The sequence below is a fragment of the Acanthisitta chloris genome, unplaced genomic scaffold, assembly GCF_000695815.1.
Source record: "Acanthisitta chloris isolate BGI_N310 unplaced genomic scaffold, ASM69581v1 scaffold5009, whole genome shotgun sequence".
NCBI lineage: Eukaryota > Metazoa > Chordata > Aves > Passeriformes > Acanthisittidae > Acanthisitta > Acanthisitta chloris.
Window position 1 is genome coordinate 24,023 of NW_008692943.1, and position 12,620 is coordinate 36,642.

General features: G+C 41.1%; 1 protein-coding gene across 1 annotated transcript; it reads left to right on the forward strand.

Annotated features, from left to right (window-relative positions):
- Window positions 1-299: 299 nt before the first annotated feature.
- On the forward strand, window positions 300-12,613 carry LOC103809981 (microtubule-associated protein 1B-like; the record flags this gene model as incomplete). Its single annotated transcript, XM_009082859.1, is given in 5 exon segments — window positions 300-382; window positions 3,912-4,052; window positions 10,832-11,985; window positions 11,987-12,042; window positions 12,045-12,613. Coding segments are annotated over 5 exon segments (2,003 nt in total), but the record flags the coding sequence as incomplete, so codon positions are not given.
- Between the last annotated feature and the right edge of the window lie 7 nt (window positions 12,614-12,620).

Below are 12,620 nucleotides of genomic sequence, written 5' to 3' on the forward strand. Positions count from 1 at the left end.
CTGTGAGACCACAGTGAACTATGGGGACTCCTCCAGCGAGGGGGAAAGGACAGGACCTGGTGCTGTTGCCAGTTAGTTTCTATTACCTTGTATTTTCCTGAGTGGTGTTTCTGGCCCACAGGACCACCTGCCATGGATGTTTCTGAAGAGATGAGCAATGCAGCAGTTGCTGGTGTGTGCTGCTATGGGTGACCAGAGAGCTGTCACATAGCAAGACATACAACAAACTCATGGAAAGTGCAGGTTTACACCATGATGTTTGAATTTAAATTATTTTTTATTTCTCTCTGTGCTTTCAGGTCAGAAGATTCTTCACCACAGAAGTGATGTCTTAGAAACTGTAGTCCTCATCAATCCCTCAGATGAAGCAGTTAGTACTGAGGTAAGTCAGAAATACTACTTTGGACATTTCATGAAAGCTACATTAAGTGGACATGATGAGAGTAGTGAAGCAGACATAGTTGAGATGATTTTGGAGCATCATTCACTGCTTCCAGCTTAGTGACTGACAAACTCCAATACTGTCTTCGAAAATTTTAGCAGACTAAGAGCAGGTCCTCACTGCAAATGAAAGGGCATATTAGGAACAAATATGAAAAACATCAGTCATCTGTTGATTTTCTCCCTGGTTTCCCAGACTCCTGACAAATTGTCAGATGCATAGGACAGAACACAGCTCCAATCCCAGCATTCTTTTCCTCATAATGCACCAAATTTTCTTTTTGATGCAGTGGAGGCAGCTGGTGTGAAACTGCATCTGCTTGTCTTCTGCTCCTCCATTGTCCGGTAGCTCTGGATGCCTATTTTACATATGAAGAAAGTGCCTGAAAGGTGCCTTGGGACAAATTTGGGTCTTTGAGAGGAATTACCAGCTGTGTGGTGGTGACTCTGAGTTGATCTGAGCAGCAAAAAGCACCTGACATGAGTAATGGACTCTGGAGAGTGCCCAGAAGAGGACTGCTAATTCCTCATGAACTCAGTAGAGTCACAGAACTGATTGTGTATCTCAAAGACAAATTTGATACATTTAGCTAGTGAGACTGAAGGTTGAAATAATAGGGGTAATGCATTGCTGGCCAGTGTTGGGTAGCACTGCCACAGTACCATTTCTGTTGGGGAATGAATCACCTCTGTTTGTAGTACAGGTGAAAAATGTATTTTTTTACCAACTTTAAGTGCTATTAAACACAAACAGAAAAAAGGACTCTGAAACAAATGAAATTTCTGAAGTTGCAAAAGTTTAAAAGCCAGCTTTGTTAATGACAGCTCATTCACTATAAACCAGTGCAGGAAAATCTCTTACATGGCATTCAAGGTGCTTGGTAGTGATGAGGGGGTTACGTGGGTAGCAGCTCTAAATACATTCACTCAAAAGTAAAAAGTTATAGTGTGTCTGTGTTTGTGGAGGGGTAGAAGAGCCAAAAAAACTACCAGAAAAAGGGAAATTATGTTTCTGTTGCTTGTGCTTGTCATACCTTTGATGGATGACCACATGGAAGAACATGATCTGAGGCCCACTAATGACTTCTGAATCCTGGCATTACTCCTTTGGCTCTGGAAGGTGTTTGGCTACGTTAATTTCATCTCACTAGACACTCTGGGAGACAGTCTTTTCTTTGCTTCCATCTTATCAAACTGGTCACAGACAGAAGCTACAAGCTGAGATTTAACTTGGCTGGCTAAGTAAGGTTGACTGGACACAGTCCAGAAGAAATAATATGAAAGAGGTGGGAGAATTAGATCAGAAGCTGGAGTAGACATGCTGTGCACATTATGGCAAATAGAAGACTTATTTTCATATATCAAGAAATACCCAGGTTGTTGCAGGGGAGACAGTGATACGCCTTGGAGCTCTGACTTCACCAGAAGAGGAACTTGAATCTGTTAATTCAGAAAAAAAATCCCAAACCAACCAACCAAAACCAAAAACCCAACCAAACAAAACCAACCAACCAGACAAAAAAGAAATATGATGTTCCTGCTAATCTGGCTGGTAATAGCCCTATCTGGTGGTAGTCCATGGTTGTGCCCAAAGCTTCTGTCATGTTCTGTCAAATGCCAAAATACCTCCCAGAAGAGAGAACCCCAAATGAAGAGAGATTGTAGTTTCCCAAGGAAAACAAGTTTCTGAAACTCCCATGAACAGTTAATTCCTTCTTAGGAAGTCCCTGTTCTGTTGCTTTAATACTCCTGTGACTGTACCAGAGGTCTGGGAGATGGCTGATCTGCTGATGTGCCTTTCTCTGTTCACACTCTGTCTTTACCTCCATTTTGACTGAACCTACATCTTGCTGTGCACTTCCTTCAAACAATTTTGGACCTCAAAGAAAGATTAAACTGAACAGAATCATCACCTTACAGTATTTTTTCTGAAACTGCGTGTTCTTGATCACAGGAGATAAATTTCCTTCAGTAAGCCCTGTTCGTACCCAGACACAGAATTTTTATGTTCCTTGAAGGTCTTCCATGTGTATCATACATCATTCTCTGTAATCTGTCATTTATTTACTTTTCTCCTTGCCATAGTTTCTAGCTCTGCAGAATGTACTTTATCGTCAGTTAATAAAATAGGTTGAAGGGGAATTATATGAAAGTCACGTATCAGTGATTCACAAGTCAGGAAATAGTTATGCTACTGGAAAACCTGGTGAGTTCACACAAAAGTTGTCAGACTTATGAGTACTGCTGCCAGCAGTAATAGAAGACGTGGAAGAGAAGCCACTTCTGATACGGTTTTAATACAGCTGAAACAGAGAAAATTTGAGCAATGCACACCAGTGCATAGGCTGCACTTACCTATATTTTTGTCTGAAATAGAAATACACTCAATCCATCAAGGATATTTCTGAATTTGTCATTATTTAGTGTAATTAGTGACAGACCAGCATTAGTCCTACATTTAATTAAAGGAACTTTTGGCATAGGATCACTTATTTAATTAAATTACAATGAAAATGTGGTAGAGTTAGAATCTTCTTTCAGATGCATACTCCCCAATGTCTCCTTTCTACTTGTACTGAAAACATGAGTTGTCTAGTGAGATTTAGGTTAAGCCTTCCTGGCTCAGCTTCCCAGGCATTAGCAGGTGGTATATAGAACAAGAGATTGCTTAACAATCAATAGAAAAATTTGAAAGAATAGCTTACTGGGGGAGCTGAGGTGATTATGTCATCTCCATGGAGATGAAACTTGGATGCAATATCATGTGGAGTTGTCCCAGATGGACTCTGCTCATTTGCTCCTTTAGTTTAATATGTAGATAGCCTTGTTCTGGAATCACTATTGTGGTTTGACTTAATTCCTCCTTAACAGAGGAATTAGTGCACTTGAAATTCATACCTTACCATAGGCTGAATTGATTTTTCAGTGTTCAATAACTCTTTTAAAGTCTTAGCAAAATATTTATTCAATTTAAGTTGTAAATTCAGCCAGCAGAAGTATACTGAATATATGGATTTCTCTTAGCATGCAAGTGAATCTCCCCTTTGGGGGTGGTAAACAGGAATGATTAGTAGTTGTAGTGAAGGTTGAGTAAAGTAACGAGTATCTAATTTTAAATAGTCTACCAGAGTTGTCCTGATACAATGCTATTAAAATACACCAGAGTTATACAATGAATATGTTAGTTTTAAAAAAAAATAATTTTGCATTCAAATTTCATTCTCTTGCTTGCTCTTTTTTCTATGTCATTAGTTTGGTTTATTCTTCAGACCTTCTTTCTAATTGATTCTTGTCCCTCCTATTTCCCCTTTTTCACCTTTCTTTGTCTTTTGTAAATAACTTGATAATGTTTTGACAGTCCTTGTCCAGACATTGGTTTTAAATTAGGAGAGATAACTTGTATGTACTCTTTGGAATATAGAAACAGGTGCTCACTCCCATTATTGTTGTATTTCTCTCCTTTATTCTAGGTTCGCTTAATGATCACAGATGCTGCAAGGCACAAGCTCCTTGTTCTAACTGGACAATGCTTTGAAAACACAGGAGAACTCATTCTTCAGTCAGGATCCTTCTCCTTCCAGAACTTCATTGAGATCTTCACAGATCAAGAGGTATGTTTAGAAAAGTGCCTTCTGTACACTGTCATGTGATGGCTGAGGTTTCTAGAAGACTAAATATGGCTTTCTGTTAGAGGCTTTATTTCAAAACATGTATTTATTTTACTTCAGATTTCATGTAAATTGCTTAACAACTGAATTAAATTTTAGTTTGGGATATTAAAAGGTGACTTCCAGAAAGAGAAAATCAAGGAAGCTTTTGACAATGGGAATCAACAGTACTGGATTTAAAATATACAGGTTGTTTATCCAAGACACACATACAAAGCAGTCAACTTGAACTTGACACTGGTTTCTTACCTGGTGGCAGCTAAATAATAGCTGACATTAATAAGACACAAGGTGGCTGTTAGAATAGCTGTATTTTTTTGCACCGTTTATCTGCTTTATTTCTTTATAGTAGCGTTTAAACTTTGGCCAGTCAATCTGTAAAACTTGTGATTTTTACATACCAAAAAGATAAGCATGAAGCATACCAGTATTTAATGCAGTTTGTTTCATGACTTGTTATTTTGCTGTCTTCCTTAATGTACTGTGTCTGAAAGCTCCCATAGGGCAGGAACCCATAGTAAACAAGTTGTCACACTTAATTTGACTGCTGTGTAAAGTATATATTTAAATAAACTGTATGGCTGCATCCCTAGGAATTTAGTTCCAGTACTAATTAGGAGCATGTCAGTGGACTGAGATTTGAAAGTTCAGCACTGAAAAAGTAAAGTTTGCATGAGCTCCAGTGTGACCTTACAGTATCCATGTAATCTATCCTCAAAGCCTCTTTGTTCAGCATATGGTTGTAGGCTGGGAAAAGAGCTGGAATCCTGCTCTCTGAAACATGCATGACACCTATAACTCACTGGCACTTCTCAGAGTTACTTTTCTATGGAATTGCAAACCCAAGCTCCTTACATCTCTGGCTAATTAGCGACACATAATTGCAACACATAATTACTTTATGACTACAGGCAAACTGAGGGACAAATGCTCCTATTACCATTAGGAAACAACATTGTTGGTTGGAAAGGGGTTGGCGATGCATTACAGCTGCTGAGGGATTGCTGCTGTAGTGGGTGTGCAGGGCATACTCCTGTGGGCTATGTACAGCTCAGTTGGCTCATCTCTGCTGCTGGCAGTGTGCTCACCAGCCAGCCAGCATGACCCTTGGCAAGTGTTGGCTTCCAGCCTGTTGTTTCTGAATCCACGGCGTCTCGCTGTTTTTACAAGTTTTCAGGAAACCAAAGAAAGCTGGCATTTGCCATCCTGCAGTTTGTGTATGCGACATTATTTTTAAAATTTGGAGAAAAATAAGATTAAAAAGTTCTAGAAAAAGGTGGTTAGTGATTTTCTAAGTAGTGATCAGATGAAAGAATTCCCATGCTGTCCTGATCCTGGTTGACTTGGCAGTGCCAGGTTTATGGTTGGACTTCAAGCTTTATTTAGCTATTACCTGGACTGTTTTTTTTATAACAGCCACTGCATCTTTGTCGAGTTCTATTTTTGGTAAATGCTGAAAAATAAGTTATGTAACACAAGGAAAGGAAGTGAGACCTACACACAGAGAGGCCCAAAGAGATCTAATGCAATCAAACATCATTAATCTTTTATATAGTCATTTCTTCTGTTGATACAGCTTGTGGTGAAGAATTTAAAATTATTCAGCTGTAGTATTATCTATATCATCCTTATGAAAGCTGTTCTTAAAGCTCGAACTGACAATTGAGTTTGTATGAAGAAGGGTATAGCATTTTGCATGATGATGTTCTGGCATGTTTTCCACTGATATTTTATATCTGACTTACTCCTTTAAAGGAAAAATTTGCTTCATTTGGTGATTTGTTTGTTAAAACCAAATAGAACAGAAATGAGCTACATTTAACTGAATTGTCAGTTAAAAACAAGTCAAATGAAAGTATCTGTGTACTGGGAGAAGCTATAAGACATGTCATACTCTTTCATGTTTGTCTACATATCTGGGACACTCAAATACTGTTTTTTAGTTCAGACTGAAGTAGAACAACAGCTTTTCTGCTGTGGCATAGAAATTCTTACTTTCTGTGCCTTTATTGCAGCAGTTGGGTTTGGTACTAGCCTGTTAACAAATACTGTCAAAATTAATGAAGTTACTCTAGATTTCAAATCAAGTCCGTGAGTTTAAATCACTATAGTGACAAAAGCATTTTTAACCCTAATTTTTTTTCTGGGTCATTTTTTTAGCCCAGTATAATTTCAAAAATATAAAACTTAGAATCATAGATTCATATCATTCTTCAGGTTGGAAAAGACGAATTCACAGAATTGTTTGAGTTGGAAAAGACCTCTAAGATCATCAAGTTCAACCATTAAGCCAACACTGACAAGTCCACCACTAAATCATGTCCCCAAGCACCACATCTACATGTCATTAAATCTCTCCAGGGACGATGGCTCCACCACTTTGCTGGACAGCCTGGTCCAGTGTTTGAAAACGCATTTGGGGAAGAAGTTTTCCCTAAAAGCCAATCAAACTTCCCCTAGTGCAGGCCATTTCCTCTCATCATGTCACTTGTTACTTGGGAGAAGAGACCAACACCCACCTGTCTACAAGCTCCTTTGAGGTAGTTGTAGAGAGCAGTAAGGTCACTCCTGAGCCTCCTTTTCTCCAGATTAAACAAGCCCAGGTCCCTCAGCCCCTTCTCATCAGACTTGTGGTCCAGACCCTTAACCAGCTTCATTGCCCTTCCCTGAACATGCTCCAGCACATCAAAGTCTTTCATGGAGTGAGGGGCCAAAAATTTGTGGCTGTTTCCATTTCTGAAACAATAACTCATTTCTTAATCAAAGAACAGCTAGGGTTGGAAGGCATCTCTGGAGATCATCTAGTTCAGTGCCTCTGCCAAGGTAGGGTCACCTAGAGCAAGTGACACAGGAATGTGTGCAAGTGGGTTTTGAATGTCTCCAGGGAGGGAGACTCCATAACTTCCCTGGGCAGCCTGTTCCAGTGCTGTGCCACACTCAATGTGAAGAAGTTCTTCCTTATGTTGAGATGAAACTTCCTGTGTTTTAGTTCATGGCCACTACTTCTTGTCCCATCACTGGGCACTACAGGAGTCTGGCACCATCCTCTTGACACCTGCCTTTGAGATATTTGTATGTGCTTATAATGCCCTGGCCCATGCAGGGGGTTTAGGAGAAGGTAATTTGAGTTACTCTGGGCAGTGTGCAGGAGAAACAACAAAATTCTCAGGACCTTCAATAAGAACTTTTTACTTGCAAACTTTAAATCACTTGGGTAGAATTAAGGCACTTGGCAAACATTAACTTAGTGAGCTTTAAGGCATCCAGACAGAACAAAGCACTTAACAAGGCATTGAACAAAGTACTTAGCAAAGTATTGACTAGATGCTTTTTGGTCTGGCTTACAATACATTTTGAGAAGAGGAAGATAGAAGACTAGTAATTGAAGGTGCTGGCTCACAAGCCCTAACACACTACTTTTCAAAGATCCTGGCTGATGAGCCACAACACACATCAACAAGCTCCCCATTCCCATAACAAGGTTCAGTACAGAGTATAAAGTAAAGTATGATAGCTGTGCTTTGCCCAGGCTAAGCAAGGGGAGTGAGAAATAAAGACAGAAGAGGGAGAGAGAGAACAAAGAGTATCACCAGTCATTCGATCCCTCATTGGTCCTAACATGTGGATGGTCCAGAGCTGGGTCAAACTATGAGAGTGAAAGACAAAGAAAGGAAAAGGAGAACGAGGGGGCCCAATCTGCTTCCTTTTATAGTTAACCTAGTGCGCACCTCTTACTTAAACTAGATTTTTTGAGCCTTTTTGTTCATAGCCAGTCCTTTGAGCCCTCCCTCTAGGAAGTGAGTTGGTGGGGGCACAGGGGAAATTGAGCAGGAGTCTCCATGTGAAGCAGGAAGGTGGCTTAGGATAGCACTGCCCTACCTCTGCAGGACCCTCTCTTCCAATCACATCTTTCCTGTCATAACAGTCAGAATGTTTGAGACAAGACATACTGGCCCTCCACAATACTGGTGAAGTCTCCTCTCACTCTTCTCTGCTCTAGACTAAATAGGCCCAGCTCCCACAGCTTCTCCTTATAACAGAAGTGCACCATACTCCAAATCCTCTTTGTGGTGCTCTTTCTCTTCTCTAGACCAAACAGACCCATCTCCTTCAGTCTTTCCTCGTAAGACAGACCCCTAATCACCTTTGTGGCCCTCTGCTGGACCCTCTCCTCTCCAGTAGTGTCTTTCTTGAACTGTGGAGACCAGAACTCGATACAGTACTCCTGATGTGGCCTTACTAGAGCCAAGTAGAGTGGGAAGATCACCTCTGTTAACCTGCTGCTCACACTTTTCTGGGTGCACTGCATGATACTACTGGCCCACCTGGCCACAAGAACACACTGCTGGGTCATTGTCAAATCATCATCCACCAAGACTCTCAGGTCCTTCTTCACAGAGCTGGTCTCTAATCGATACAGTACTCCTGATGTGGCCTTACTAGAGCCAAGTAGAGTGGGAAGATCACCTCTGTTAACCTGCTGCTCACACTTTTCTGGGTGCACTGCATGATACTACTGGCCCACCTGGCCACAAGAACACACTGCTGGGTCATTGTCAAATCATCATCCACCAAGACTCTCAGGTCCTTCTTCACAGAGCTGGTCTCTAATAGGTCAGCCCCCGACTTGTAGTGGTACTCAGTGTTATTCCTCCTCAGGTGCAGGACCCTACACTTGCTTTTGTTGAACTGCATTAGATTTCTTTCCACCCAACTCTCCGGCCTATCAAGGTCTCACTGAATAGAGCACAGTCATCAGGTGTATCTGCCACTTCCCCCAGTTTCGTATCATTATCAGACTTGTGCATTCAGACAGGGTGCATTCTATTCCTTCATCCAGGTTGTTAATAAACAAGTTCAGTAATACTGGACCCAGTATTGATCCGTGGGAAATGCCACTGACTACAGGCCTCTTGCTGGATTCTGCTCTGCTGATCACAACCCTCTGAGTTCTGCCATTCATCCAGTGCTTGATCCATCTCACTGTCCATCCATCTAACACACATTTCTTGAGCTTACATCTGTGAGGATGTTATGGGAGACAGTGTCAAAAGCCTTGCTGAAGTCAAGGTAGACAACATCCACTGCTCTCCCCTTGTCAACCCATCCTGCCTTGCCATCAAAGAAGATTGGTCAGGAATTATTTTCCCTTGGTGAATCCATGCTGACTACTCCTGGTGACCTTTTCTTTCACATTCTTAGTCATGACCTCCAAAATGATCTGTACCATCACCTTTCCAGGGATGGAGGTGAGGCTGACTGGCGGGTCCTCATACTTGCCCTTTTGAAGACAGGAGTAACATTGGCTTTTCCGCAGTCTTCAGGCACCTCTACTGTTCTCCATGATTTTTCAAAGATGATGGAGAGTGGCTTGGCAACAAAATCTGCCAGCTCTCTCAACCCATGGATACGTCCCATCAGGGCCCATGAATTTATGGGCGTTAATACCCTTTAGCCAATCTCTAACCCAGCCTTCTACAACCAAGGGGAAGTCTTCCTTGCTCCCATCTTCCTCTCTTACCTGCAAGATATGGAATTCCTGAGGACCAGCCTCAGCAGTAGAGACTGAGGCAAAGGCGGCATGCTGTAGTTCTGCCTTCTTTGTGTCTTCTATCACCAGACACCCATTTGATTCAGCAGTGGCCCCATGTTTTCCCTAATCTTCCTTTTGCTTCTGATCTACTTGTAGAAGCCCTTCTTGTTGTCCTTGAGACCCCATATCAAACTCAATTCCAAGTGGACCTTGGCCTTCCTCGTTTCATCCCTGCATACTTGGATGATGTTCCTATAGCCCTCCCATGTGACTTGTCCCTTTTTCCACATCCCATAAATTTCTGAGATTTGCTAGAAGCTCTCTGCTCATCTATGCAGGTCTTTTGCTCCCTTTGCTTGATTTTTTGCTCATGCTGATACACTGGTCTTGAGTTTGGAGGAAGCGATGCTTGAATATTGACCAGCTCTCTTGGATCCACTTATTTTCTAGAGCCCTAAACCATGGAATTCCTCTGAGCAGGTCTTTGAAGAGGTAAGAATTAGCTCTGGAAGTTCAGGGTTCCAGACCTGCGTATTGCTTTGCTTCTTCCATAAAGGATCCTGAGTTCCACCATGTCGTGGTTACTGTTCCAATAAACTTTCCTGCAACCACTCTTGGTAATCTGGGAGCAGTAGTGGCTTTTCAGAAATCAGCCTGCAGAAAGACCTGCGGTAATGATGGTGTGGTGGAATTTATCCCGTGAGAGAAAGAGAAAGGAAGGCCACTGCTCCTATGAAGATGCTGGCCTCCTTTGTGTGGCAGTTACTCTGCCTGATAAGAGGTTATGCTTTGTCCTTTAGCTATTTGGCTGGCTTTTCTGTATGAACTGGGGCAACCCGGAGACTCATGAGCCAGTGGTAGAGATACACTGGTAGCTCAGGCTGCATTAGCCTCATAGTCCTCATACTCTCTCAATATAAAAGTTTGTACCATCCTTTTGTAAAGGGTGCTGTTGTTCTTTGGGCAGTAGTGACCAGGAGTTAGATCCTCCTTTGTGTTTAAAAAAATACAGCAGCAAACTAATTGTAGTAACAGGTTACTTTAGCTTCTAAGATGAGTACTCAATAGGCTAGAAGCAAATGAAAGAAGTTTCATCTGTCTTACCACGAAGTACTATGCTCTGACTTTGTCATACAAAAAATGAATTTATGTTCTTGAACATTCTTGTATTTTTGTTTTACAACCCTAGATTGGCGAATTATTGAGCACCACACACCCTGCCAACAAAGCCAGCCTGACTCTTTTCTGCCCTGAGGAAGGGGATTGGAAAAATTCTAACCTTGACAGACACAACCTTCAAGACTTCATTAACATTAAACTCAACTCAGCTTCTATATTGCCTGAAATGGAAGGACTCTCTGAATTCACAGAGTATCTGTCAGAATCAGTAGAAGTGCCATCACCTTTTGACATTTTGGAACCACCAACCTCAGGAGGTTTCTTGAAACTCTCCAAACCCTGCTGTTACATTTTCCCAGGGGGAAGAGGGGACTCTGCATTGTTCGCAGTGAATGGATTCAATATGCTTATCAATGGAGGGTCTGAAAGAAAATCTTGTTTTTGGAAACTTATCCGGCATTTGGACAGAGTAGATTCCATTCTGCTCACTCACATTGGAGATGACAATCTGCCAGGAATCAATAGCATGCTTCAACGAAAGATAGCTGAACTAGAAGAAGAACAGTCCCAAGGGTCTACTACCAACAGTGACTGGATGAAAAATCTGATCTCACCTGATTTAGGAGTTGTATTCCTTAATGTACCTGAGAACCTGAAGAACCTGGATCCGAATTTTAGAGTAAAAAGAAGTGTAGAAGAAGCCTGTTTTACTCTCCAGTATTTAAATAAATTGTCTATGAAACCAGAACCTCTTTTCAGAAATACAGGAAATACCATTGACCCCATTATTCTATTCCAGAAAATGGGAGTTGGCAAACTTGAGATGTATGTGCTTAATCCTGTCAAAAATAGCAAAGAGATGCAATATTTTATGCAGCAGTGGAGTGGTACTAACCAAGATAAAGCTGAATTCCTGCTACCAAATGGCCAAGAACTAGACATTCCATTATCCTATTTCACCTCCGTCTCATCTCTCATTGTGTGGCATCCAGCTAATCCTGCAGAAAAAATAATCCGAGTTCTGTTTCCTGGGAACAGCACCCAATATAATATTCTAGAAGGACTAGAAAAGCTCAAGCATTTAGACTTCCTTAAACAACCAATGGTAACACAAAAAGACCTAACCGGGAATATTGCCAGTTCAGCTGTGAAGCAAGCAAAATTGAAACAACGAACAGACAGTAAGGAGAGTCTCAAGCCTGCTGCAAAGACACTACCAAGTAAGCCTGTCAGAAAGGAATCTAAGGAAGAAACACCAGAGCCTGTGAAGCCTAGTTCAGTACCAGAAAAGCCTCAGAAGCTGGAAAGCAAAGAAAAAGTTCCAGTTAAAAAAGAAAAACCAGCAAAAGCAGAGACCAAACCTGTATTTGTGGGAAAAGACATAGGCAGTAAAGAAGAACAATTAGTAAAATATGATGCTTCTGAAAAACTAAGTACAGATGTCAAACCAAAAGTATCAAAGGAGAAGACAGCAAAAAAGGAAGTTAAAGCAAAACCTGAAGAAAAGAAAGAGGAAAAAGAAAAACCAAAGAAGGAGGTTTCCAAAAGAGAGGAGAAAACACTCATCAAAAAAGAAGAAAAACCAAAAAAAGAAGAGATCAAGAAAGATGTTAAAAAAGAGGTGAAAAAGGAAGAGAAGAAGGAAATTAAGAAGGAAATAAAGAAAGAAACTTCATCAAAAGAAGCTAAAAAAGAAAGTAAAAAGGAAGAGAAGAAGGAAATCAAGAAGGAAGACAAAGAAGCCAAAAAGGACATCAAAAAGGTTCCTAAAGAAACAAAGAAGACAGCTATTCCTTCAACTGAAGCCAAAAAGCCAGCAGCAAAGCCTAAACCACAAAAGAAGGAGGAACCTGCTAAAA